Source organism: Eschscholzia californica, unplaced genomic scaffold, assembly GCF_041429995.1.
Source record: "Eschscholzia californica isolate CP2 unplaced genomic scaffold, dmEscCali1.0.p SCAF_4, whole genome shotgun sequence".
Classification (NCBI taxonomy): Eukaryota; Viridiplantae; Streptophyta; class Magnoliopsida; order Ranunculales; family Papaveraceae; genus Eschscholzia; species Eschscholzia californica.
In genome coordinates, this window is record NW_028238461.1 from 42,502,623 (window position 1) to 42,525,501 (window position 22,879).

The 22,879-nt window shown below is 37.7% G+C and overlaps 2 protein-coding genes across 2 annotated transcripts; one reads left to right on the forward strand and one right to left on the reverse strand.

Moving 5' to 3' along the window:
- Positions 1–789: 789 nt before the first annotated feature.
- Positions 790–3,473, reverse strand: PTAC7 (plastid transcriptionally active7). Its single transcript, XM_086637051.1, has 4 exons — positions 3,290–3,473; positions 3,142–3,195; positions 3,014–3,067; positions 790–1,342 (listed from the first exon to the last, which is right to left on the reverse strand). The coding sequence occupies exons 1-4, from the start codon at positions 3,347–3,349 to the stop codon at positions 1,010–1,012; spliced, it is 501 nt and encodes a 166-aa protein (XP_086493177.1). The 5' UTR covers positions 3,350–3,473; the 3' UTR covers positions 790–1,009.
- Positions 3,474–7,978: 4,505 nt separating this feature from the next.
- On the forward strand, positions 7,979–13,765 carry RCF3 (RNA-binding KH domain-containing protein). The gene is made up of 8 exons (XM_086636718.1): positions 7,979–9,016; positions 10,172–10,630; positions 10,741–10,989; positions 11,856–12,107; positions 12,397–12,476; positions 12,575–12,683; positions 12,771–12,894; positions 13,460–13,765. The coding sequence occupies exons 1-8, from the start codon at positions 8,366–8,368 to the stop codon at positions 13,480–13,482; spliced, it is 1,947 nt and encodes a 648-aa protein (XP_086492844.1). The 5' UTR covers positions 7,979–8,365; the 3' UTR covers positions 13,483–13,765.
- Positions 13,766–22,879: the final 9,114 nt, after the last annotated feature.

Here is a 22,879-nt window from a genome sequence, read left to right on the forward strand (position 1 = left end):
TTTAGGTGCAGCCACAGCATCGGTTGAGCCTCAAACTATCTTTATTGCGAACTACAAGGAGTGGATTTGGGACTACGATTGACAGCCAGTCTAGGTATACGTTACCTTCTCAATGAATATCACCGCCTTAATAAGTTAGGACACATATTACTATGGACAACGAAACGGCTATGGATGAATGTGAAGAGACTACAGGAAAATTTTACAGAATACAAGTGACCCATATATACAGAGAAGCAAACCAAGCGGTTGACTACCTATCTAGAATGAAGTTGTGAATACTTGATGTTCGTAATTTGTCTGAAGAGTTGACTTGTATAGTTAATATAAACTCTAGAGGGACCATCAGAGTTAGGAAAGGGTGGGGCTAATGTAATAGCCATTTAGTCAATTTGTTACTGTATTTTTGATGTTTTATTAGTTTCTTTTACGCTTTTGTAATTGGGTCGGACCCTTAATCGGCTTATCATATTAAAAAAATGTAGACATGGCCCTTGGAAAGGTTGTAATTATTTACTTGATTTTTGTGCCCATGTCAGTAAACACAATATGTTCTCCATTTTACTTTTTGAATTTGGAAAACACATTAATTAACAAGGAACATTTCCACTTAAGCATTTTACAAATCTGACTAAATAACAAATTGTTAAGCATTATAATAGAGCTGAAGGGGAAACTAGTTGATTAGTGAAATTTTAAAAAGTTTTAGGGTTATAAAACAAAGGTAGTTACTTCTCAAATTAGGGCAAAGTTGTTTATCTGCAAACAGACTTGTAATGTAAGTAGTTGTAGAAAACAAAAGAACATAACTAAACATACATGAAACAAAGACTACATTGTTCACACAAATATAAAGCTCTAAGTCTACATGATTACAACAGATTTCATCTCATTTCTGTATCCAAAATCTAGGGTTTGGGTTGCATGTCCAGATCTAACAAAGAACTTTACTATAATCTAGCTGATAACTTCAACTTACCCATTGTAGTTGATCATGGTGAAGTATGAGTTATAGTAGTTCGTCTTTTAGATAACCTGGTACAGGCTTGAAAGGGTCTGATTCAATGTATGCTTCTGGTCTGTAAAAACCGGAATCGTTTACTCGATTGCTGAGAACATGAAGGATAGCTTTTTTACTACCGTATTCGTCACGATTGTTTTCGACATATTCTTTGGCCTCCTCTGCTACTTCATTTACAAAATCGAATCGATTCTCTTCTGACAGTAACAGTCTGTGTATGTCCATTGTCAGGAGCTTACCTGTTTCTCTTATCTTCCTCACTTGTTCTTCTAGGAAAGGAATTCGATCCATTTTGTACCGCAATTTCTCATCTTTCTTCGTCTGAAACAGAAATTTACATATAAAGTATTCGTACGGATCATGGAAAGTTAAGGTGTTTTACCCTGTACCACTAAATATCAATAATTTGGATCAGAACTCCACAACCGCAAACTTAAAATATGAGGACCTTTTGAAGAGTGAACTTTAACAGTAACCAAATGGCACATTGTCCTTGCAAATAGTTTGAGTCGAGATTGGTTTGACTGAGCCTAGTTCCCGAGCCAAACAAGTGACAGGGGATTCGCTTGGCGAAAAACTCGCCTAAGCATATAAAGAAAATGTGTACGTACATGTATATATAAACACTTATAAGTACATAAATATAGTATTCTTATACGAATAAGAAGGATGGTGGAGGTGGCCCAGCAGATCCCCGAACTTCTCCCATCCCCTAATTTTCCAGGTTCATGGTCATTAACGACAATGGTGGCTGTTCAGTTTGGCCAAGTAAAATACATATACCCCTCACTAGCTCACAACCATCGTTTCATTTCAGCTTTTATCTCAATAATCATCAACAAAATTATTTTTCAGCTACTTTTTATCTAATAAAGAGACGACTGTATTTGACTGTTATTTGGTCAACAAAAGTGGGTCACTTGGGGTTTGGGTTTTCAAAGGAATGTGAATGTCTGGGAAGGTGGATGAATTGACTGCCGTAATTGAAGACTTGAGAAATATCATAGTAAACAGTAGAGAGGATAACAAACTAAGGAAGCCGGATATCAATAACGGATTCTCAGATAAATCGTGGTATGAGTCCTATATCTGGTCACCTACAAATAGTTGCATCCTCCCAGTGAAAGGAATATGGAGATCTGAGCTACGCCGGAAGTTAACTATTTCATAAGGCGTGTTTGGGAAGAATCCCCATGATAGAATACTTGAAGAAAAGAGGAGGCCATTTGGGTCAATTGTTGTATTCTTTTTGTAAGGAGGAAGAATTGGATTTGGCCTTTCTTCACTTAGCTGGCTAAAGTGTATTTGACTGCTACTAGGGATGTAAGTTCACTAATATTCTTGTTTCTACTGAAAAGAAATAAGTATTTTATTACCTATGTTTTCTCTCATTATAGTACGCAAATTTTCACATTCACCTACCTTTTTAAAACAATAAGAAATTTCATATACGATCTTTTATGAAGATGATGTTAATTTCGCAGGAAAGAAGCCATATATATTACTTTCCTCAGATTTCATATCTATATTTTCCCTATTTAGAAACCTCAGACCCATGTCCACAAGGATAGGGGTTTTGTTCTTGGCGAAGGCTCCACGAGACCACCCAAATGGACTTGACATATAATAATCTTGAGCATTCACCAATAGCCGAGGCTCCTGACACTCTCGCAAGTGATGTAGGACTATCAAAATTTGCCTATTATCCAAAACCTAACTCATGTGGACTAGCTACGAGCCTACGAATTGGGTAATCGGTAACCTTTTTCGTTTGCAACAAAGATCCAAAACCTAATCTTTTACATTTCATTTCAAGAAATATGTTTCGATTTTAACAACCAGACGGTTCAATCTCTCAAAAGCTAAGTAATTAACCTACACTAATTCTATTCCTAAATGAAAATCATCTCAATAACAATCCTTTTCTGCAAGTTTACAAGAATTGAAACATAAATAGAAACAATGGTATTACTTATCTATAAAAACCCTTACCAATTTTCTACGCCTCCATATACGTCTACCATTTCCACTATTTTGTGACAACCCCTGTAATTAATCAGAAGAATATCTTAGTAAACTTATAAAAACAACAAGATATATAAGAGAGGGGAGGGAGTGACCTCTGCTCTGATGGGTAAGCTGAAATTTGGAGTTCCAGGTCGAACTTCTATCTTCTGAGAAAGTGAATGGATGAGATAAAATCAAGTGAGAGAAATAGGAGAGAGAGAGAGAGAGAGGTATTGAATTAAAAAAAGAAGAAACACTTACAGGAAAGGAAGAAGGAAGTGAAGAGGAGGAGGAGAAGAAATGGAGGGAGGAGAAAGCCATTTGAGTTTTTTCGTTTTCTCCCTATTTTTATCCTCTTCAAAAAACTCTCACTGTCCAAATGAAGAAAAGAAGTGTAGGGACTGGATAAAGAAGGGCTGGGATCGAGCTTCACTTTAAAAATATTGTGCCGGGCTTCAACATATCTAGACATTAACTTTTTATGGGCACCACAAGAGAAATATGGAAACCTTTTTTTTTTGTACTCGACTTACTCCAAAAGTCATTACGCGACATCAATACAACATGAAGATACAATATGATGATATACGTATTGTTTAATATGTATACTGGTTTATCTTCTTAGTTTAAGCAATGATAATTTCTTTCTGAAACTTATTTCAGAGATTGATAGATCAGATTATAGAATATAAAATCTTTTATGTAAAAACAAATTTGTTCGTACTATGTTTTTTAAATTCCAGATGCGTATTGTATTTCAAATAAAAAAATAAAAAAAGAGAGTAGATAACAGAAAACAGTTTAATTAGAACTGAGACGAGTGATCTTTTTTCCTTAAGACAATAATTCGCCATGTTTATAGTACCAACTGGGGGTGGGAATCGGGCGGGCGCGGACAGGCTCGGGCTATAAAGTGTCGGGCTCGGATAAGCCGAGCCCGAGGTAGGGAGTCGGGCGGATCGGGCCGGACGAAACACGTAATCTAAGTGCCCGTAGCCCGTCCGAGCCCGACTGCCCGAGCGCATTCCAACGGGCTCGGGTCGGACGGCTCGGGTTTTTGAGAATTAAAAAATATTAAAAAAAACAATTATTAAATATAAAAACAATAATTATAAAATATCAACCATTTTATATATGATTTTCATTATATCAAAAACAAAATTACATCAAAAACAAAATTACATATTACATAGCAAAAATTACAAACTATCATTAATCAAATCTCTACTTCTGTCAAACTGTTTTGCTAACCTCTTAGCCCAGGTTTTGCTAACCTCTTAGCCCTTGGTTCCGCCGAGTTCAATATCTTTTACTGAAGTATTTTCGACTCCATCTTTCAATAATCTAATCTCTTCTTCTGTCAAACTGTTTTTGGTATCAGAGAGATTGATGCTTTTGCCATTTGCTTGTTGTTTTTCGAGCTCTACTGCCCAGCTATAAATTATCATACCAAGAAAAGCAACTGCCAAATATGTTCTTCAATGTTAGTTCAGAATCGAATGAGATCCAACCTAATGTGAGAACACATGCAGTTTTCATGTGACCTAAAACTTGAAACGATGTAGCTGAGAATCTCCCAATGCATAGATATTGGCTTACGTTGCAGAATACGGCTAAGGAACAAGAGAGTAGTATGAAGAACTGCATATATACACACGAGATATTATTTTGTATGGCCACTTTTGCATCAAAATGTCGATAATGAATGACTAGAAAGATGATTGATATTTCAAAGAAGAAAGAATACTTACAATCACGCCAGATGATAGTTTGTAGTTTGCTATGAATTGACCGTTGAGGATAATGGAGTAATATACAGAAGATAAGAAGATAATGGAGTAATATACAAAAGAGAGAGAAAGAGAGAGGCGGAAAGAGAGAGAGAGGTGGAGGCGGAAAGAGAGAGAGGTGGAGGCGGAAAAAGAGAGAGGTGGCGGTGGTAGTGTTTAGGTTTAGGGTTATCTCTGAAAGAAAAGGGGGTATTTATAGTGTGGGTGGATTTAATCCAACGGCTGAGATATTATTTAATCTCAGCCGTTGGATTTAATAAAAACACGCGGATCTGTTCGAGCTTGATCTCGGGCTCTATTTCGGGCAACCTATCGGGCGCTTATATCGGGCTCATCTATCGGGCTCCCATCGGGCTCGGGTAGCGGACGGGCTTTACGGGCCGGGACTCGGATTTGAGCTCCTTTCCGAGTCCCGGCCCAATAAGCCCGAGACATCGGGGCGGGTAAGCCCGGCTCGGGTTAGGTTCGATCATCGGTCTCTCGCGGTTCGGGCCGGATCGCGGGGTTCCAGACCGTTTTCCCAGCCCTAGTACCAACAGTATAGACCATTTGTCTCCCATAATGCAACGGATTGCCTTTTCAGACCGGAAGTACTTGGATCTGGAAGTCTTTCGAACGTCAGTAAGTATTAAAGAACTTTTGAATGATTTAACTTGTTTTGATTTGAAGTAGTTTTAAAGTCTGATTTTATGGCTTATTTATAGGTGAGGGGTGATTGCTAACAAGCAGTCACATTTGGAGGGAACAATCACAATCTTTTGAAGAGAAGAGGTACTGATCCACGTGTTTAAACTGGTCTGATGGATCATAGTTGATCACAACGGTCAAATATCATCTAATTACGACCGTCAGATCTAGATTTAATCTTGTCAGTCGAACTGCCTCTAGTATAAAACAAAAATAAAAACTATAACGTTCCTAGGGACGATGCGAGTGCGTGCGGGGGCCTCTAAAGCACCCTAAACACCGATTCGCCCACGCCACAAGCATGCACGGTTTGTGTAGTTTGCACCAGTCTTGGATCATTGTTTCATTCATACTCTAGTATATAGAACAAGTTATTATAAACCTTTCACCTTCTTTTTAATTATCGGATCTAAGACTTTCCTTAAATAGATCACATTTTCTCATATTTTTATCCAAAATTTGAAAATTGATATTTTATTCACACACAATCGGTTTTGTGCAAAACAAAGGCTTGAAATTCAAGCCCTCGACGAAACGAACACAACAGTATGTTCCTCGAGCTGTTTCGACAATCGAAACCTAATCAAAAGTGTAAACCGGGTTGGAGTTGCTCTCAAACCAACCCAGCCTGAAACTGTAGGTCCGAACCCAGTCTCGATACGAACTGGGGTTTAGATTAAAAAACACGATCCAATCCGACACCTTTTCAATCCGGATTTGGCAGGCCCAACCCGAAGTCCGGCCCGAGAAGCAACCCTAAGTCCTCCCAAGTGGGAGGGACGAGGTAGTAATAGTACTATAATATCCATGGAGATCTCATCATATCCATGTCCCATGTTACCATAAAAAATTCTAGGGTAAGAAACTGAGCTTGATGTACGGAGCAGCCAATAGTGGTTCACTCATAGGCAATTCCAATCTAGCAAAACTATTACAATCCACCTCAGGAGTATAAAAATATTCCCGTCACTCGCAATATATATCTGTTAGATTTCCTCGAGATTCACCTTTTTAGTTTCGGGCAACCTATCGGGCGCTTATATCGGGCTCATCTATCGGGCTCCCATCGGGCTCGGGTAGCGGACGGGCTTTACGGGCCGGGACTCGGATTTGAGCTCATTTTCGAGTCCCGGCCCAATAAGCCCGAGACATCGGGGCGGGTAAGCCCGGCTCGGGTTAGGTTCGATCATCGGTCTCTCGCGGTTCGGGCCGGATCGCGGGGTTCCAGACCGTTTTCCCAGCCCTAGTACCAACAGTATAGGCCATTTGTCTCCCATAATGCAACGGATTGCCTTTTCAGACCGGAAGTACTTGGATCTGGAAGTCTTTCGAACGTCAGTAAGTATTAAAGAACTTTTGAATGATTTAACTTGTTTTGATTTGAAGTAGTTTTAAAGTCTGATTTTATGGCTTATTTATAGGTGAGGGGTGATTGCTAACAAGCAGTCACATTTGGAGGGAACAATCACAATCTTTTGAAGAGAAGAGGTACTGATCCACGTGTTTAAACTGGTCTGATGGATCATAGTTGATCACAACGGTCAAATATCATCTAATTACGACCGTCAGATCTAGATTTAATCTTGTCAGTCGAACTGCCTCTAGTATAAAACAAAAATAAAAACTATAACGTTCCTAGGGACGATGCGAGTGCGTGCGGGGGCCTCTAAAGCACCCTAAACACCGATTCGCCCACGCCACAAGCATGCACGGTTTGTGTAGTTTGCACCAGTCTTGGATCATTGTTTCATTCATACTCTAGTATATAGAACAAGTTATTATAAACCTTTCACCTTCTTTTTAATTATCGGATCTAAGACTTTCCTTAAATAGATCACATTTTCTCATATTTTTATCCAAAATTTGAAAATTGATATTTTATTCACACACAATCGGTTTTGTGCAAAACAAAGGCTTGAAATTCAAGCCCTCGACGAAACGAACACAACAGTATGTTCCTCGAGCTGTTTCGACAATCGAAACCTAATCAAAAGTGTAAACCGGGTTGGAGTTGCTCTCAAACCAACCCAGCCTGAAACTGTAGGTCCGAACCCAGTCTCGATACGAACTGGGGTTTAGATTAAAAAAAACGATCCAATCCGACACCTTTTCAATCCGGATTTGGCAGGCCCAACCCGAAGTCCAGCCCGAGAAGCAACCCTAAGTCCTCCCAAGTGGGAGGGACGAGGTAGTAATAGTACTATAATATCCATGGAGATCTCATCATATCCATGTCCCATGTTACCATAAAAAATTCTAGGGTAAGAAACTGAGCTTGATGTACGGAGCAGCCAATAGTGGTTCACTCATAGGCAATTCCAATCTAGCAAAACTATTACAATCCACCTCAGGAGTATAAAAATATTCCCGTCACTCGCAATATATATCTGTTAGATTTCCTCGAGATTCACCTTTTTAGTTATCGGGTGTACGCTAATATTAATGTTAGAAGAGAGAAGAAAAAGGGGGAAATAATCTGAAATGTGGAGGAGAGAGAAACGAAGCCCTAAATTTCTTCCTCAAGCTCGTCAAGCTTTTAGCTTGAAGAGCAAAAAATTTCGCCATTAAAAAGTTTCCACGAAATTGATGTTTTACCTTTCTAATAGCTCACTTTACCTAATCGATTCTAATCAAAATCGTTTGTAAATGATGGATTAGAACATTGAACAAACCCTAAATTTCTAGCTTCCTTCGAAGAAAGAGATTTGGACTGAAACCGTGGACAGTACAATTTCAGAGAAACCCTAAAGTTTTGTTTAATCGGGACTGAAGTTTTGATTTTCTCTCTCTAAAATAGAGACCTCAAAAACTTAGAGAGAGAGAAACTGAGAAAGTAGTGATATACTGTGAGGGAAAGAGAATGGATAGATCTAGGTCGAAGAGGGTTTACTATTATGATCAAGATTATGGTTCTCAACATCAACCTAGAAATAAACGTTTTCATCACCACAACAATAATCACCATTTTAACAATAATAATCGTCGTGGTGGAAATGGAGGAAGATTACCAAAACATCAGGATAGTTCTACTGCTACAACTAGTTACAGAATTCTCTGTCATGATGCTAAAGCAGGTGGAGTTATTGGTAAATCAGGGACAATTATCAAAGCAATCAGGCAAGAAACTGGAGCTTGGATTAATGTTCATCCACTGGTTGGTGATGACGTGGAACGGATCATTGAGATATCTGATGCTAGACGACGTGATCCTGATGGTCGGATGCCGGATTTCTCTCCGGCACAAGAGGCTTTACTTTTAATACATGATAGGATAATAGAGAGTGAACCTGGTATAGGGTTTCATTATGATGCAGGGGATGATGTTGATGGAACTGGAGTGGCAGGAAGAGTTGCTGCTAGACTTGTTGTGTCTAAAGCAAATGTGGGTAGTTTATTAGGGAAAGGTGGGAAGATTATTGAGCAAATGAGGATTGAGACCCAAACTCAAATTAGGATTCTTCCAACTGACCACACTCCTAGCTGTGTATCGATGACCGAGGAGATCGTTCAGGTAAAATTTAAGCTTTTCTTCGATGTTGTTAATTTTTAATGGCACAGTTATTATGATCTAGACATATCTAGTTAGATAAGCTGATAATGTTATATTGAAAGAGAGTACTAACTTAGATTACGTGGCTGGACCTGGAGATGCAAGATTCGTTGTCGCTCATGTGAGTTCACGAAAGAAAAATGCTAGACATCATGAGTATGGTTTCCTTGGTTACATATATTTGACTTAACCTATCTAATGCCCGTTCGTTGGACGGAAGCTCTCAATAGAAATGTTCTTGGCATTTTATATTTTCTTAGAAACATTGAAAATTTATTTAATACGTGACATGGTACGTGGAGTTATTGAGAAGGTGGAATCTCCAGAGACATATAAACAGTTATTATGATCTCTTTCAAAGCACTTTTAGGATATTATGCCTAATGTTCAAAATATGAATGTCACAAAGTCCTTACGCTTAAGTTCAACTTACCGAAAAAGAAAAGATGAATGTCACCTGAGTGTAAAGCTCTGGCATATTTAAACCTTTTGCCCGTGAGAGATGTGCACGATCCGGAAGTGGGTTGAGAAGATCGGTGGTAGAACTGTGTTAGGGCCTACTCTAGTAGAAGCTGAAAAGGCTTCTTTATGTAGCCGATGGAAATTGGAATCTTTATAGGGGGAGTGTCAGTAGTATTTTACTACTATTATTACATCATTATTTTAGTTGGTTAGTAGCAACCAACGGAATAATGACCTTCCAAATAGTATAGTTAGAAGAGAATGCAGAGTAGTCGAACTAGAATATAGAGATATGGTCAAAGTAGAAAACCGAAGAAGTCGCGAACATATAGGCACTGAATGTGTAGCCAGTCGCTTGGTTTAACACAAATAAGAGGTCTTGTTTTTTCATGATTCAAGAAAACACAACCTCCTTTTCTTGCGATTTATCTTCTTTAGTTGTTTTCTTTTATTGCTTTCCTATTTAATTATAGTTCTCAATTAGATTCATCTTAAGTTTCCCCGAGTCTAGATCATAATAACTGTGACATCATCTATTCCTTCCCTTAAAAGTTCTAATGAAATATGAACATTACCACTAACAAACTGTTTTTTGAGTATTGTGAAAATGTTATATCATTTACATAGTGGTTCCTCTTTTTTTGCTCTCTTCAGGTAATTGGTGATATTAATAATGTCAGAAGAGCAGTCACAGTTATTTCGGCACTCCTGAGAGAGAGTCAGCTTCGTGAGCGCGGTCAATTTCATGGACGATTACCAGATCAACTTTTCCTGTCTGACGATGACTTTGCTCAAGTGAACAATATGTCACGTCGGTCTTCCATGGCTGGATCCCCTCTTGACTCACGATTTTCTGGACGGAGCAATGTGCATCTCTCACATTCTCCAGGCTATACATTTGAGTCTGGAACTTCTCCAGTGGATGACAATGAACAATCTTTTTCTGCCAAGGAAATTGTATTTCAAATGTGTTGCCCTTGTGACAAAGTTGACAGAATAATGGGAGATAATGGGCTTATAGAATTGCTTCAAGGTGAAGTCGGTGTTGACATCAAGGTTACTGACCCTGTACCAGGATCAGATGAAAGGGCAATTATTATTACTTCTGATGAGGTTCCACCCTCTCTCTCTTCCATCTCCTTCTTTGCAACTTGTGGTTCAGGTATATATAATTTGATTCAGATTCTGACACAGGTGCTCATTATGGTTTATTTGTATGCCAGGGTCCTAATAATGAGCTATTTCCAGCTCAAGAAGCTTTATTACATATCCAGACTAAAATTGTAGACCTGGTTTTAGACAAAGATGATATTATTACAACAAGGTTACTTGTGCCTAGCAGTGAGATTATTTGCTTAGATGATAAAAATGGATCTTTGACCGAGATGGAGAAATTAACTGTCACAAGTATAAATATCCTTCCAAAAGAGGATCTTCACTCTGCAACACTAGGAGCAGATCAGGTTGTACAGGTTGGTGACCTTTTGCAAGTTTCATATCAACTATTTGGGCTGACTAGATAAAAGCTATTAAACCATTATATAGACTATTTGGGCCATTGTACGGTTTGTACCTACGTATGAAATAACCCAATCGTGGTTATGTGAGATTCTTGAGTCCCCAAGGCTTTTTAAATCAATTGACCATGGTACTCATGGATAATCTGAAAGATAATCATCTATTTTCATATACAAACTCATAGAATTGAATGGTACAACATAGGAAGACATTTTACCCATAACAAGTTCAAAACACGTGCATGCATGTTGAACCTGGTTCGCTAGATCTTCCTAGTCTATCTCAAAATAGAATCTAACTGAAAGTCTTAATCTTTTATTGTATTTCAACAACGAAAAGGAAGTTCCTTGCCATAGACTACGTCGTAGTGAGCTATAATGCAGTGACTATTGTAATTTATGGCATTGATTGTGCTTCTTATATGTTTAACATGTATATTGGTTTGTTAAAATCATATTTTGTTCATCTGAAGGGCCGTCTGGAATGATTACATTTGTGTGCTTCCAGGTTAAAACCAATTTGTGACGAGTTTAGAGCCCTTGAGCCTTATATACTTAATTCTCATGCAGTTCTTTATGCATGTAGATTATTTGTAACTCGCCCCTCAAGTGTGGTGTATATATTTTAGCCCAACATGTGTTTTCCTCTTATTGGCTGACCTATTTCTGATTAGTGTAACATTTTATGGTTGCAAGTTTCCAACACAAAAATCCTAAGCCAGTCCTGTATCCATGTGATTGTGAGACTACTTTCTGGACCTCAAAAGAAACTAAATGATTATTGTGTGCTCTAAGCTGTCATGTTATTGAAATATTCACAGATTGTAGGGGAGCTGAAGGCAGCTAGAAATGCTCTTGTGGAGATAACTGGAAAGCTAAGAAGCTACTTGTTTCGGGAGATTGTAGCTCCAAGAGATTTGCCACCGCCATCAATAGCAACACCTGCTTATTCCGGAAGCATGTCAGTAGCAGAAAGTGGTTCTTCCAATGTAAATGCAATTTGGGACGGTTGCCAAGGAACTGAACCTCCAGCTGTAGGACCTCCTACTCTGGAAACTGCATGGTTTGCAAAGGTATTAGACGTTGATGGATTAATTGTAACCTTTTGTTGCTTCATTTTTTTGTCTTAAGCGTTTCTAAAACTTGGTTTTGCTTAATTTTTTGTCCTAAGTGTTCCTAAATCTTTGGATAGCCTATATCTGTATGTATTCTACCTCAAAACCATTTTTTCTGACCTATGGCCACCGATAGTCTTTGTTTATGTCTTCTACTCATTCCACCTGTTTCTTGCTTTTTCGTGGATGATGCCATGCTATTTAGTCTTTACTGGGTTTTCAAAAGGTCTTCACTTCATGATTGTAGGATGGGGTGGCATGTAGTGGTGGATCTGTTGACCGAAAGGAAAATGGTGCTCATGAGGAAGCTCCGAGTCCTTTAAACAGGTCTCTCTCTCTCTCTCTCTCTCTCTCTCTCATTTCTTCGGTTTTGCACGAAAACTCTTTTTCATACCTGACCACCAATTCGTGTATGTGTCCACTAGATTGTCTGTGCCGCTCGTCACTAGAAGTATACTAGAAGTGGTAGTACCAGAATATGCAATGTCTAAGCTTACTATGAGATCAGGAAGCAAGCTTGCTCAAATCAGTGAAGTAATTTAACTGCCAGAAGTTCCTTTTCCCTCTTGCTTTGTAAGTTTAGTTGCATTCAAATTTATTAAAATCTATCCATATCAACAGTTATCTGGAGCTAGTGTTAGAGTTGTGGAAGATAGGCCTGAATCCGGAAATGTCATTCAAATATCTGGTTCACCTGAGCAGGCTGAGAGAGCACAGAGCTTGCTTCAAGGGTTCATCCTAAGCAGTAAGTACCGTCGTCTTATTTCGTGATCCTTTTGTTTATTTTGTTGTTTTGGAACTCTACTCAAGGCCGACAAGAGTTCTACCAGAAATGTCAGGGCTCACACAAGCTCCTATATAGTGAAGTTCTACCCCTTGACCTCCACACCAACCGGTATTTTCCTGTGACAGTCTCCCACCATCATTGTCTTTTTCTTTAACTCAAGAATCTTGTTTTGGTCAAGTCTCCGTTATAACCTTCATACAATTTTTGTTTTCACTTTTAACCTATATGCACCAATTTCCCCTTTTGACCTTCACTAAGCATTTCCTTTTCCCAATGTTCTGATCTACTCGTTTTCAATTAAAAGACCGCCTATTCTGACATTTTCACTACAATGATAAGTTTGATAAAAGGTTCTCAACTACTGGCAATCACGTAATAATTATACCGCCAGCATTTGTCCAAAGCACTTCACTGAACTATCTTTGATGATTGTGGGGTTCCCATACTTCACAATAACCATGTTTCTATATATATACATTTAGCTTTTGTTGGTATAGTGAAACTTTCTTTTCTGGTCTTTCAGCACAAGAAGATGCACCGAGCTAGTGAGCTTGTATGGACCCTAGACGTTCCAAATGGGTTGTGTAGTGCAACCAATACGCCGAAAGGAAATTGAAGAGACGCAAACTGGCTTTGTATGAAGAGGTAAGCTCATATACTTAATCCATAAATTAAGAAATGTCCAAAGTATATTTTTGTTTTATTAAGGAAAACTAGTGTAGTTCAACTATAAACATAACTTGAGCAAGTTCTTTCAATCTACTTTTAATGTTTTGACTACCCAGTTGGAGTTCTCTGATGATGCAAATGTCAGAAATTTCGGTTTTTTATTTTTCCTCCGCTCATTTGTGTGTGAGCTCATTTAGATAATTTCGAATATTTGTAGTTTGGGTTGCAAGTTTTTCTCAGTTTTAGTTTAGTTTAAAAACTTCCGATGAATGGTTCATTCCCTTCTATTAAGGGATTAACCCAATGCCTTTGATGTTTAGGAAATTGTTAGTAGAGGTCATTTCCAATATCTCGACTGTGTCCCTGCATGGCCCAACAATTGATGTGTCATGTTACCCGGCCTGGCCCAATGGCCTGCTGGATAGATTCAAACCATGAACCGAGCCATATCATTCGCTGCACATCGAACAAACAGTTGATTCAGTTGATCAATTTTTTTTAGATAACGCTAGTGCTGCGTTTTGGGGGCACGGCGGATCCGTTGTGTTTTTGCTCTATATTTTTAGGCCGGTGCTCTGGAGACTCAAAATTGTAAAAAACTAGTGAATCTAGTTTAAATCAGTTAGGGGTATCTTATTATTCTTAGGACTAGGAGTAATTTTCCTGTTTCTTGGTCCCTCCCTCTTTTCTCTCTCTTGTGCATCTTGTTAGCTATCATCGTTGGCGGCCACCTGAGAAGAGGACAGAGAGAGAGAGAAAAGGAGGAGAGAGAGAGAAGAGGGGAGAGAGAGGGCAGAGAAGAGAGAGAAGGTGGGGGTGCGGAGATAGTCGACATGGAGGTGTTTTTGTAAAATGAAGAAAGGTGTGGGTGTTTCGAAGTTTTTGTCTCCATATATCGCAAATTTTCAGTGTGCTTCATGCATTTATTGATTTTGCAACCATTTTATAACGAGAGCTATTGTTTTCATTCCATTTACATTTATTGATTTTATGTTTCTAAAACTTGTTGAAGTTAATCTGAACTAAGAAAAATGAAAAATTGTAATTTAGTGGTATGAATGTACAATTTTTCTTTTGGGTTCACGGGGATAAGGTTCAAAATAAAGTCTAAAATAGATTAGGGTCCTATCTTGCTAAAGGGATATGTATAAAAGTTGTACTGACCCAATCCCCCCACTCCTACGTGAGGGTAAGAAGTCGTGGGTCAAGAAGTCGATAGGACCGAGCCGTTGATCGGAAGTCGCACCTTCACCTGTTAATATTTTTGCTGGCACCGACGACATCTTTGAGCTTTAACCTGTGACACAAGAGACAAAATACATATGACTGTAAGATCCCTGAGACACCGGGATGGTACCGGCCTAAGGGGGCTCCGACGGTCAAGTCAGTAAACTTGCAAGAGAAGTAATAGGTACACGAGTGATATCCTTGGAATGTTACTGTTGGTTGGATGATGGTCGGACTTTAGGCACAACTCGTAGAGTGGCCAGAGCTCGATCTCTATGAATGGACTGACTTGTTTGGAGAGAGAAAATATGGCAGCCTATGAGGTCTGTCCTTGACTGAGGCAACACTGGTGAGCCTTGGCCGAGGATATGAACCGTAAATAAAGTGGAAAGTTTAAAGTGTCTGACCTCGTAGATAATCACGTGGTGAAGTAAGGAAGGCCTGACCTCTAGGAGAGATAAAGTAGCTTGGTTACTTTGATCGTCTAGAGAGAAAAAGATAGGTCGTACTCCCTTGAATATAGGTCGACCTCCTTTGGTGAGTGGTCGTCAGGAGAGAGAAATATGGCTCGACCTCCTTTTGACCAGTCGTAGGTTGTTTAATTGATGTTGGATTAGTCGACGACAGAGAGAGAATAAGACGATGATAGTAGTAGAAGTGTGGTAGACAACTAGTTAATCCCTCTGTATGAGAGAGAAAGTGGTGGGTTGATGTTGTGATGCTTGATATTAAGCCAGTAGTCGATGTATTCACCCCGAATAAGATGATTGAGTGTTTTAGTCGGAAGCTGGATGATAGTGTTAGTTTGTACTCGATGTGTTTCCCCCAGAATCAGATGATGGGCATCATTCTTGGAGTCCGTCGTTTTATAGTGTCTTGGGTCGACTGTTACGCGGTGATGAGTTGTCATCTTTAATGGTGGTAACGCATGGGTTTTCACCATTAATATGGATTTTGCAACCTCTTAACGAATATATTTGGGATATTGTCATCTTGAGTGACTGTAACGTCTCTCCAACGAATATACGATGGGAGGGTTCGTTGAGGAGTTGAGGGCGGACCTCTTTATCCAGGGCTGGATGTGCTTCCGTATTTTGGTTTGTTGAGGAGGTGATGGCAGACCTCTTCATCCAAGGCTGGAAGTGCTTGCGTAATTTGACGTTGTTTCGGGGTGCTCGAAGATAAATGGGTCGAACACATTAGCCATTAATTCATGAGCTAGGTCTCTGTATTAACCCGTTTACCATGAATTTCTTGGGGCGCTCCTGGTGACGTATTTTGGCCCATACACCCTCCCACCCTCACTCGCCACAATTCCCGCATATGTATGAAAATTTGTACCCAAACCTATTTATTCAAACAACACAACGAAAGTTTTTATCTCACTTTCTCTATCTAAAATCCTAAAAACCGCCTGACTCCATCTCTAAATGCGTTTTGTTATATACAAAATTCGTTAAGTTATATACAAAATGCTTTGTGTATCATACATATGTTAAGATTCCTAATCTGTTAGTAACTCCGACATAAAAAAATATCTTAATAGAGATGACGAGAAAGTAATATAATGATGGAGAACCAAATGCGTTTAGTTATATACAAAAGGTGTTTGATATATATTCCAAATACGTTGTGTATCATACATAAGTTAAGATTCATAATTCTGTTAGTAACTCTGACATCAAAAAATATCTTAACAAAGATGGAGATGAGGTAATACGATGATGGAGAACAAAATGTGGTTTGTTATGTATAAAATTCGTTGTGTATCATACATATGTTACGATTCCTAATCTGTTAGTATTTCTGACATCAAAAAGATATCTTTATAGAGATGGAGAGAAGGTAAAACGATGATGAAGAACAAAATGAGTTTTGTTATAAAGAAAATGCGTTTTGTTATATAGAAAATGAGTTTTGTTATATCAAAAATTCGTTTTGTATCATACATATGTCCCTTTACTTTTTTTTTTGTTGAAAGTGATTCGATTGATGATGAAGAAAGAGAATTCTTGGTTCAGCTCTCCACCTTAACGAGAGAAAAAAGGACTGATCAAATTCTATTGAGTCTAACTCATAGTGATCATTTATCAAAGAATGACTCTGGTTATCAAATGATTGAGCAACCGGGATCCGTTTACTTACGATACTTAGTTGACATTCATAAAAATCATCTAATGAATTATGAGTTCAATAGATCCTGTTTAGCAGAAAGACGGATATTCCTTGCTCATTATCAGACAATCACATATTCACAAACCACGTGTGGATTTAAATGTACTATCAAAGTGGTTAACTCCGTCTATAAACCTTTTACATCCAAATTCTAACAATTCTGTGGATTGGTATGAACTTCTTACAAACACAATTTTCTCGGTATGTATAGCCTATGTAAGAATTTTTTTGCATTCTTTTTATATAGGCCTGTTTATTCATTTTTAAAGAATTTAGACTTCATGAATTCGTTTTTTAAAATGGGTCCTAGGAAAAGTCTCTGGGACATAATAATCAATGTGATATATAATTGGTCATATAATCGCGGCTACATAGAAATTTTTTATGCAACAACCTTAAATAGTGGTATAAGGGGTTTGGTTGGACTAACTCATTTTTTTGATAGACGCGTAATTGATGGAATTACGAACGGGGTTGGTATTACAAGTTTATTTCTGAGTCCAATGGAATTCATAAGTATAGGAAGAAGCCCCATCAAATAGAGATTTTTTTTCTTTCGACCATATTTCGATTGTTAATACGATATATAAGGACCGCTACTACAAGCAGTACTACACCTTTGATCCTGGAATATCGATTGCTTGTTGAACCCTGTGAATCACGTGAAAGTAGGATACTCCAAATTCGGGGGTCAAAGAGTTTCATAAAACGTTCTTGGTGGAAAAAAATGTGAGTGAAAGATCCCACTGAATCGAATTTGGTCCATGAATGTAAGAAATAATGAGAATTCTGACCAAACGCTATTGATGAAACAATCCAATAAATCCACACATAATAAGTTCCTATATAATTTCTGGTAGAATCGAGAAACATTAAGCACAAACAAGATAGGCAGTCACTCCCTTGGTATTATGTTATTAATATAGTAACTCTGTCGTCAAAATATATCTTAACAGAGATGGAGGTAAGGGAACGAAGGAGATGAAGATGATGAAAACGGTGATGATATAACCTTGAAAATGGGGGAGAGAGCAAGAAGGGATGAAAATTCATATTTGATAGGTGCAACCGTCTCTTATAATTGAAGATGCTGCAGCCGTTTAGTTTAGGATTTCCATTTTCAAAAAAAAAAACCTTTTTAGAGAGAGAAAGTAGGATGATGGATGAAGAAGATGACGATGACGAAGACGAATGAAGAGGATGGAGATGTCGAATGAAGATGTTGCACGGTTTTAATTTAGTGTGCGGACCAACCTTCTAGGCTGCTAGTGATATTGTCCGCTTTGGTACACCTGGGCTTCACAGTTTTAAAAGGTCTCACTAGGGAAGGGTGCTTAACCTCTTAAGAGGAGCACCACACTCCATCTCACCACCACGTGTTATGGGATGGTGCATACCAGCCTTCTGGGCTGCTAGCGATACTGTCCGCTTTGGCACGTGTGGGCCTCACGGTTTTAAAATACCTCACTAGGGAAGGGTGCTTAACCTCTTAATAGGAGCACCACACTCCATCTCACACTAATGTAGGATTGCTTTACAGTTAAAAAAACAATTAACTCAGTGTTCTTATAAAGATTAATTTCATTTTGACCCTCTAAAGATAACCAATTCGGTCAAATGGTCTTGTAAGATTACTAGTTTCAAAATTACCCGCGTTTCCATTTTGTAGAATACAGAAACATTACCTGGCATAAAGAATTAAAAAAAACGTAATTAACTGAAGTTGACCAAAAAAGTTTATATTCGTTTGGCCGTTTACACTGTAGGGAGTTGAATAAAAAGTAGAAAACCATCTTATGATCATTAACAAATTAGAAAAGCGAGTTTAACTCACTAACAATAACTAATACTTACACTATTCGTCAGCACTTGTTGTTCAAGTCGTTGGAAGCGTTGACATAAATTACAAAATCCTAGAGATCTCATATTCAATTCCTCAATTTCTAAAAGAAAAAAAAAAGAAATACTAATATTATCCCACTAACTTAGTCGTTAACTCTAATAAAAACATAACTTACCACCAATTGATCCATTAATTACTTAATTAATTCACCTATTAAATTGAAAGGGTTTGAAGCTCTACATTTTTACCATTACATATGCTTCTCACTTTTTGAGAAGTGCATCCCAAGAAAGCACCATTCATCTTTGAGTTATTTCCTTTTTAGCCTATACTTTGTGACCAATTTTTTTTTAGACTCCTATTTTTCATAAATTCAAATATGACCCATTTTTTCTAATATAAATGGCATTACTACCCTTCATATAAATATATTTTTAAAATGAAATTAATTAGAAAATATCTCTCTCCACCTCACATCTCTCTCCACCTTACCTCTCTCTTCTCCGATGAAAGTCGCCAATTTTCTGGCCGACGACCTTCAAACATAAAAATAAAAATAAATTTTTTTTCTCTCTCTTCTTTCTTCTCTAGCCAGCCGGAAATCAAAGTCACTTCACATCACCCCTCCACTAAAATGTCAACATACCATCTAAAAAGATTTCTAATTACAGTGCAAATAGAAAAACCAAATCCTCTTTTAGTAACCCTAGTTCTCACTATACACCAGTAACTCACTAAATTCATACCTTCAAATAGGTGAAATTGAATGGAACATAACCAAATAAATCAACATACCCTTCTTTCAGGTGCTAATGGATTAACCGGCAACTGAAGAAACTTCAAACCCTAGTTATATATACTTCTCTTCTTTCAGGTCAAATCCCATCTGAACTTGGTGATTGTACTGAAGTACAAAGTATTTATCTCTATGAGAATTCTCTTATGGGTTCAATTCCAAGTAAATTAGGGCAACTTCAAAATCTTCAAAATTTTCTTCTTTGGCAGAACAATTTAGTTGGAGTAATTCATCCTGAGTTTGGAAACTGTACTGAATTAATGGTGATTGATGCTTCTATGAATTCAATTACTCTAAGTATTCCTTCAACTTTTGGGGATTTGATTAATTTATTAGAACTTCAATTAAGTGTGAATCAAATTTCTGGTAAAATCCCATTTGAACTTTCAATTTGTCAATCTCTTACTCATATTGAGCTTGATAATAATCAAATCACTGGTAATATCCCTTCGGCATTAGGGCTTTTTGGAAATCTCCCATTATTGTCTTGAAGGGTTTATTCCTTCAAATCTCCCACTCTGTAAAACCCTAGAAGCCATTGATTTTTGTCAGAACCGTTTAGTTGGGTCAATCTCAAAAGGGATTTTCAATTTGAAGAATCTCAGCAAGTTATTAGTATTATCCAATAATCTTTCCGGTAAGATTCCACCTGAAATTGAAAATTGTTTTTCTTTGATCCGATTTAGGGCAAATGATAACAAAATCACTGGGTCTATTCCACCTGAAATCGGTAACTTGAAGAATTTTAATTTCTTGAATCTTGGATCTGTTCGTAACAGACCTTCTCCGGCGAAGAGGTTTCCCTTCGCCGGAGTCTTTAGAGAGAGAGAAAGAAAGATGAGAGATTTTTTATTTCTTTTTATGTTTGAAGGTCGCCGGTTGAAATTTTTGTCCGCCAGTGACCTTCGTCGGAGAAGAGAAAGGTGAGTTGGAAAGAGAGAGAAGTGAGTTGAAGAGAGAAGTGAGGTAGAGAGAGATGTGAGGTGGAGAGAGAGATGAGGTGGAAGTGAGGTGAAATTTCATGTTTTATAATTACTTTTATTTTGAAAAAATATATATAGGAAAGATATTAAAAAAATGGGGTCATAGTTGAATTTATGAAAAATAGGAAGTCAAAAAGGAAGCTGATCACAAAGTAAGGAGTAAAATAGGAAATAACTCTTTATCTTTCCCATCTGAAACGATATGTCACATCAAATCATCAATAATGGAGAAAGCATCTAATCCAAATGACGACGGGTTTAGAAACCAAATGAAGAAGGCATCAAGGACGAAGAGTGTCATTGTCTAGATTATATTCAGGAGGTAACCGGTGTAATTAGTGTTTTTTTGTTTTTGTGATTTTTGATTTCTTAACAATTTTACCAAGGAATCATGATGGTCGCCCACGAAACATTGGTTGTTGTAAATGTCTACGGTTTCAAATCTGTCTTTTTTGTGTTTCGCATGTGTATCATTTTAGACTTTTCAATTAATTTAAATACAGGACATTGAGCGTGAGACTCAATTTTAATTTTTTTTTAAGTTAAAAAAACAAGTTATATTTTTAACCCCCTACTTTATGACTAGTGTTCTTTTTATAGCTCCCTGTTTTTTGTAAATTCAAATTAGATCTTTTTTTCTAATTCCGTCTACATAGTGTTAAAATTAATACATCTCTTTCAAACTGACCCTACATGTCACCATGCATCAACCCTTTTTTTTCTCTTGCTCTCACTAACTTCTGTGCACGCCATCCGAAGTTAAATTTGAGTGAAAAAAGAAAACTACACAAAAATCATCGAATACATTCAATTAATTGCACTTTCTTTCTCTAAAAAACTACTCTCTTTCTCTCTCTAAAAGAACTCCCCAATTAGTAGCCTGAACATCTTGTTTTTTCAACAATTATTTTTAACTCAAAAGGTCCAATGGGGCAAACAATAAGAACATGAAAATATACAAGTAGTATGAACATCTGATCTTTCCACCAATTAATCTCTTTCTAAAAACTATTATCTTTCCATCTCTAAAAGAACACAGTTGGGAAGATCGATAACGAAATGTTGGGCTTGTGGTCTGAGTAGTAGAAAAAACGACAACCACAAGCAAGGGCAGATCTAGTTAGGGGCGATCCCTGGCTGCAGCCAGGGGTCAACTTTCGTACTTTGTATAAAACAATGTGTATTTTCTGATGTATTTGAGCTTTAGCTAGGTTGGTTTACTCGTGTGTCTTACACACCATGCACCGGTGTTCAACTCCCACTTCCCTCAAACTTGAGTTTTCTTTATGTTTTGAATTAATTTCGTATTGGTCCCTTACATCATGAATTTTTCACTTTCGGTCCCAACTTATGCCCCCTATTTCTGACCCACATTCTATTTTGACCCTTTGTTTTTGAAGTTTTACTCTTTTTAGTTTTATCCTATTTTCTAGTAATTTCTTTGTCCCCAAATTTCGAATGACACATACACTACAAAATCTTAATAATTAATTTTGTAGGGTATTATACCCTTATACTAGTGTTTATAACGGATAACGACATCTAATGTCTAATACTAGTATCCCCAAGATCATAATGCAAAACTAGTAATTAACTAATAGGAAGATAGTAGATTACCTTAATCGCTATTTCACTCGAGCTAGTTGAATAGATTAAAGAAGACCAAGAGCTTCAAACGTATCTCCTCACTTGGGACACCGAACGGTCTATTTAATCTCCCTCTTTGAAAGCTCGCTAGCACTCCAATGGTGGTTTGATAATAAGAAGACCTTCTTCTTGCTTGACTAGAAGATAGCTTGGGAATTAGCTCACTTTCTCATCTCTACTTGATGTGGTAGAGTAAGAAAGCTTAGAGAGAAATTCCACACCTTATTCTCTGCCCTAAGAGTGTTTATATAGAACCCTAATGAGAATACACCTCCTCAAAGGTTTCCCAAAACACCCTTTAGAATAAGATTTGGGGAATTAGTCGAAAATAGCAATTAATGATATTTTCTCAATTCCCTAAGGAGGAGGTGTCCAACCACCACGAAATTTTGTGTGCATACTACAGGGTATGTCCGAAACTCACCCTCCAAAATTCAGCCGAATCCGAATCCCGGAAGTACCCGAACCGGCCTAGGCCCAAAACCCTTATTTCAAGCCTTTTTGCTATCTTTTGCCCAAATTCTATTTAGGCATATGAGATATGTTTATGGGACATTCCCAATGTTCTATCACACTCCCACTAGTCATATCATCCGATTAAAT

What these genes read in the sequence shown, in the direction of transcription:
- PTAC7 (XM_086637051.1), bottom strand. Translation starts at nt 3,349, where the DNA reads ATGGCTTTCTCCTCCCTCCATTTCTTCTCCTCCTCCTCTTCACTTCCT. An exon ending in CACTTCCTTCTTCCTTTCCT is followed by an intron (nt 3,196 to 3,289) that starts GTAAGTGTTTCT and finishes TCACTTTCTCAG; the next exon opens with AAGATAGAAGTTCGACCTGG. An exon ending in TATGGAGGCGTAGAAAATTG is followed by an intron (nt 1,343 to 3,013) that starts GTAAGGGTTTTT and finishes TTTCTGTTTCAG; the next exon opens with ACGAAGAAAGATGAGAAATT.
- RCF3 (XM_086636718.1), top strand. Translation starts at nt 8,366, where the DNA reads ATGGATAGATCTAGGTCGAAGAGGGTTTACTATTATGATCAAGATTAT. An exon ending in TTATTATTACTTCTGATGAG is followed by an intron (nt 10,631 to 10,740) that starts GTTCCACCCTCT and finishes TTTGTATGCCAG; the next exon opens with GGTCCTAATAATGAGCTATT. An exon ending in AAACTGCATGGTTTGCAAAG is followed by an intron (nt 12,108 to 12,396) that starts GTATTAGACGTT and finishes TCATGATTGTAG; the next exon opens with GATGGGGTGGCATGTAGTGG.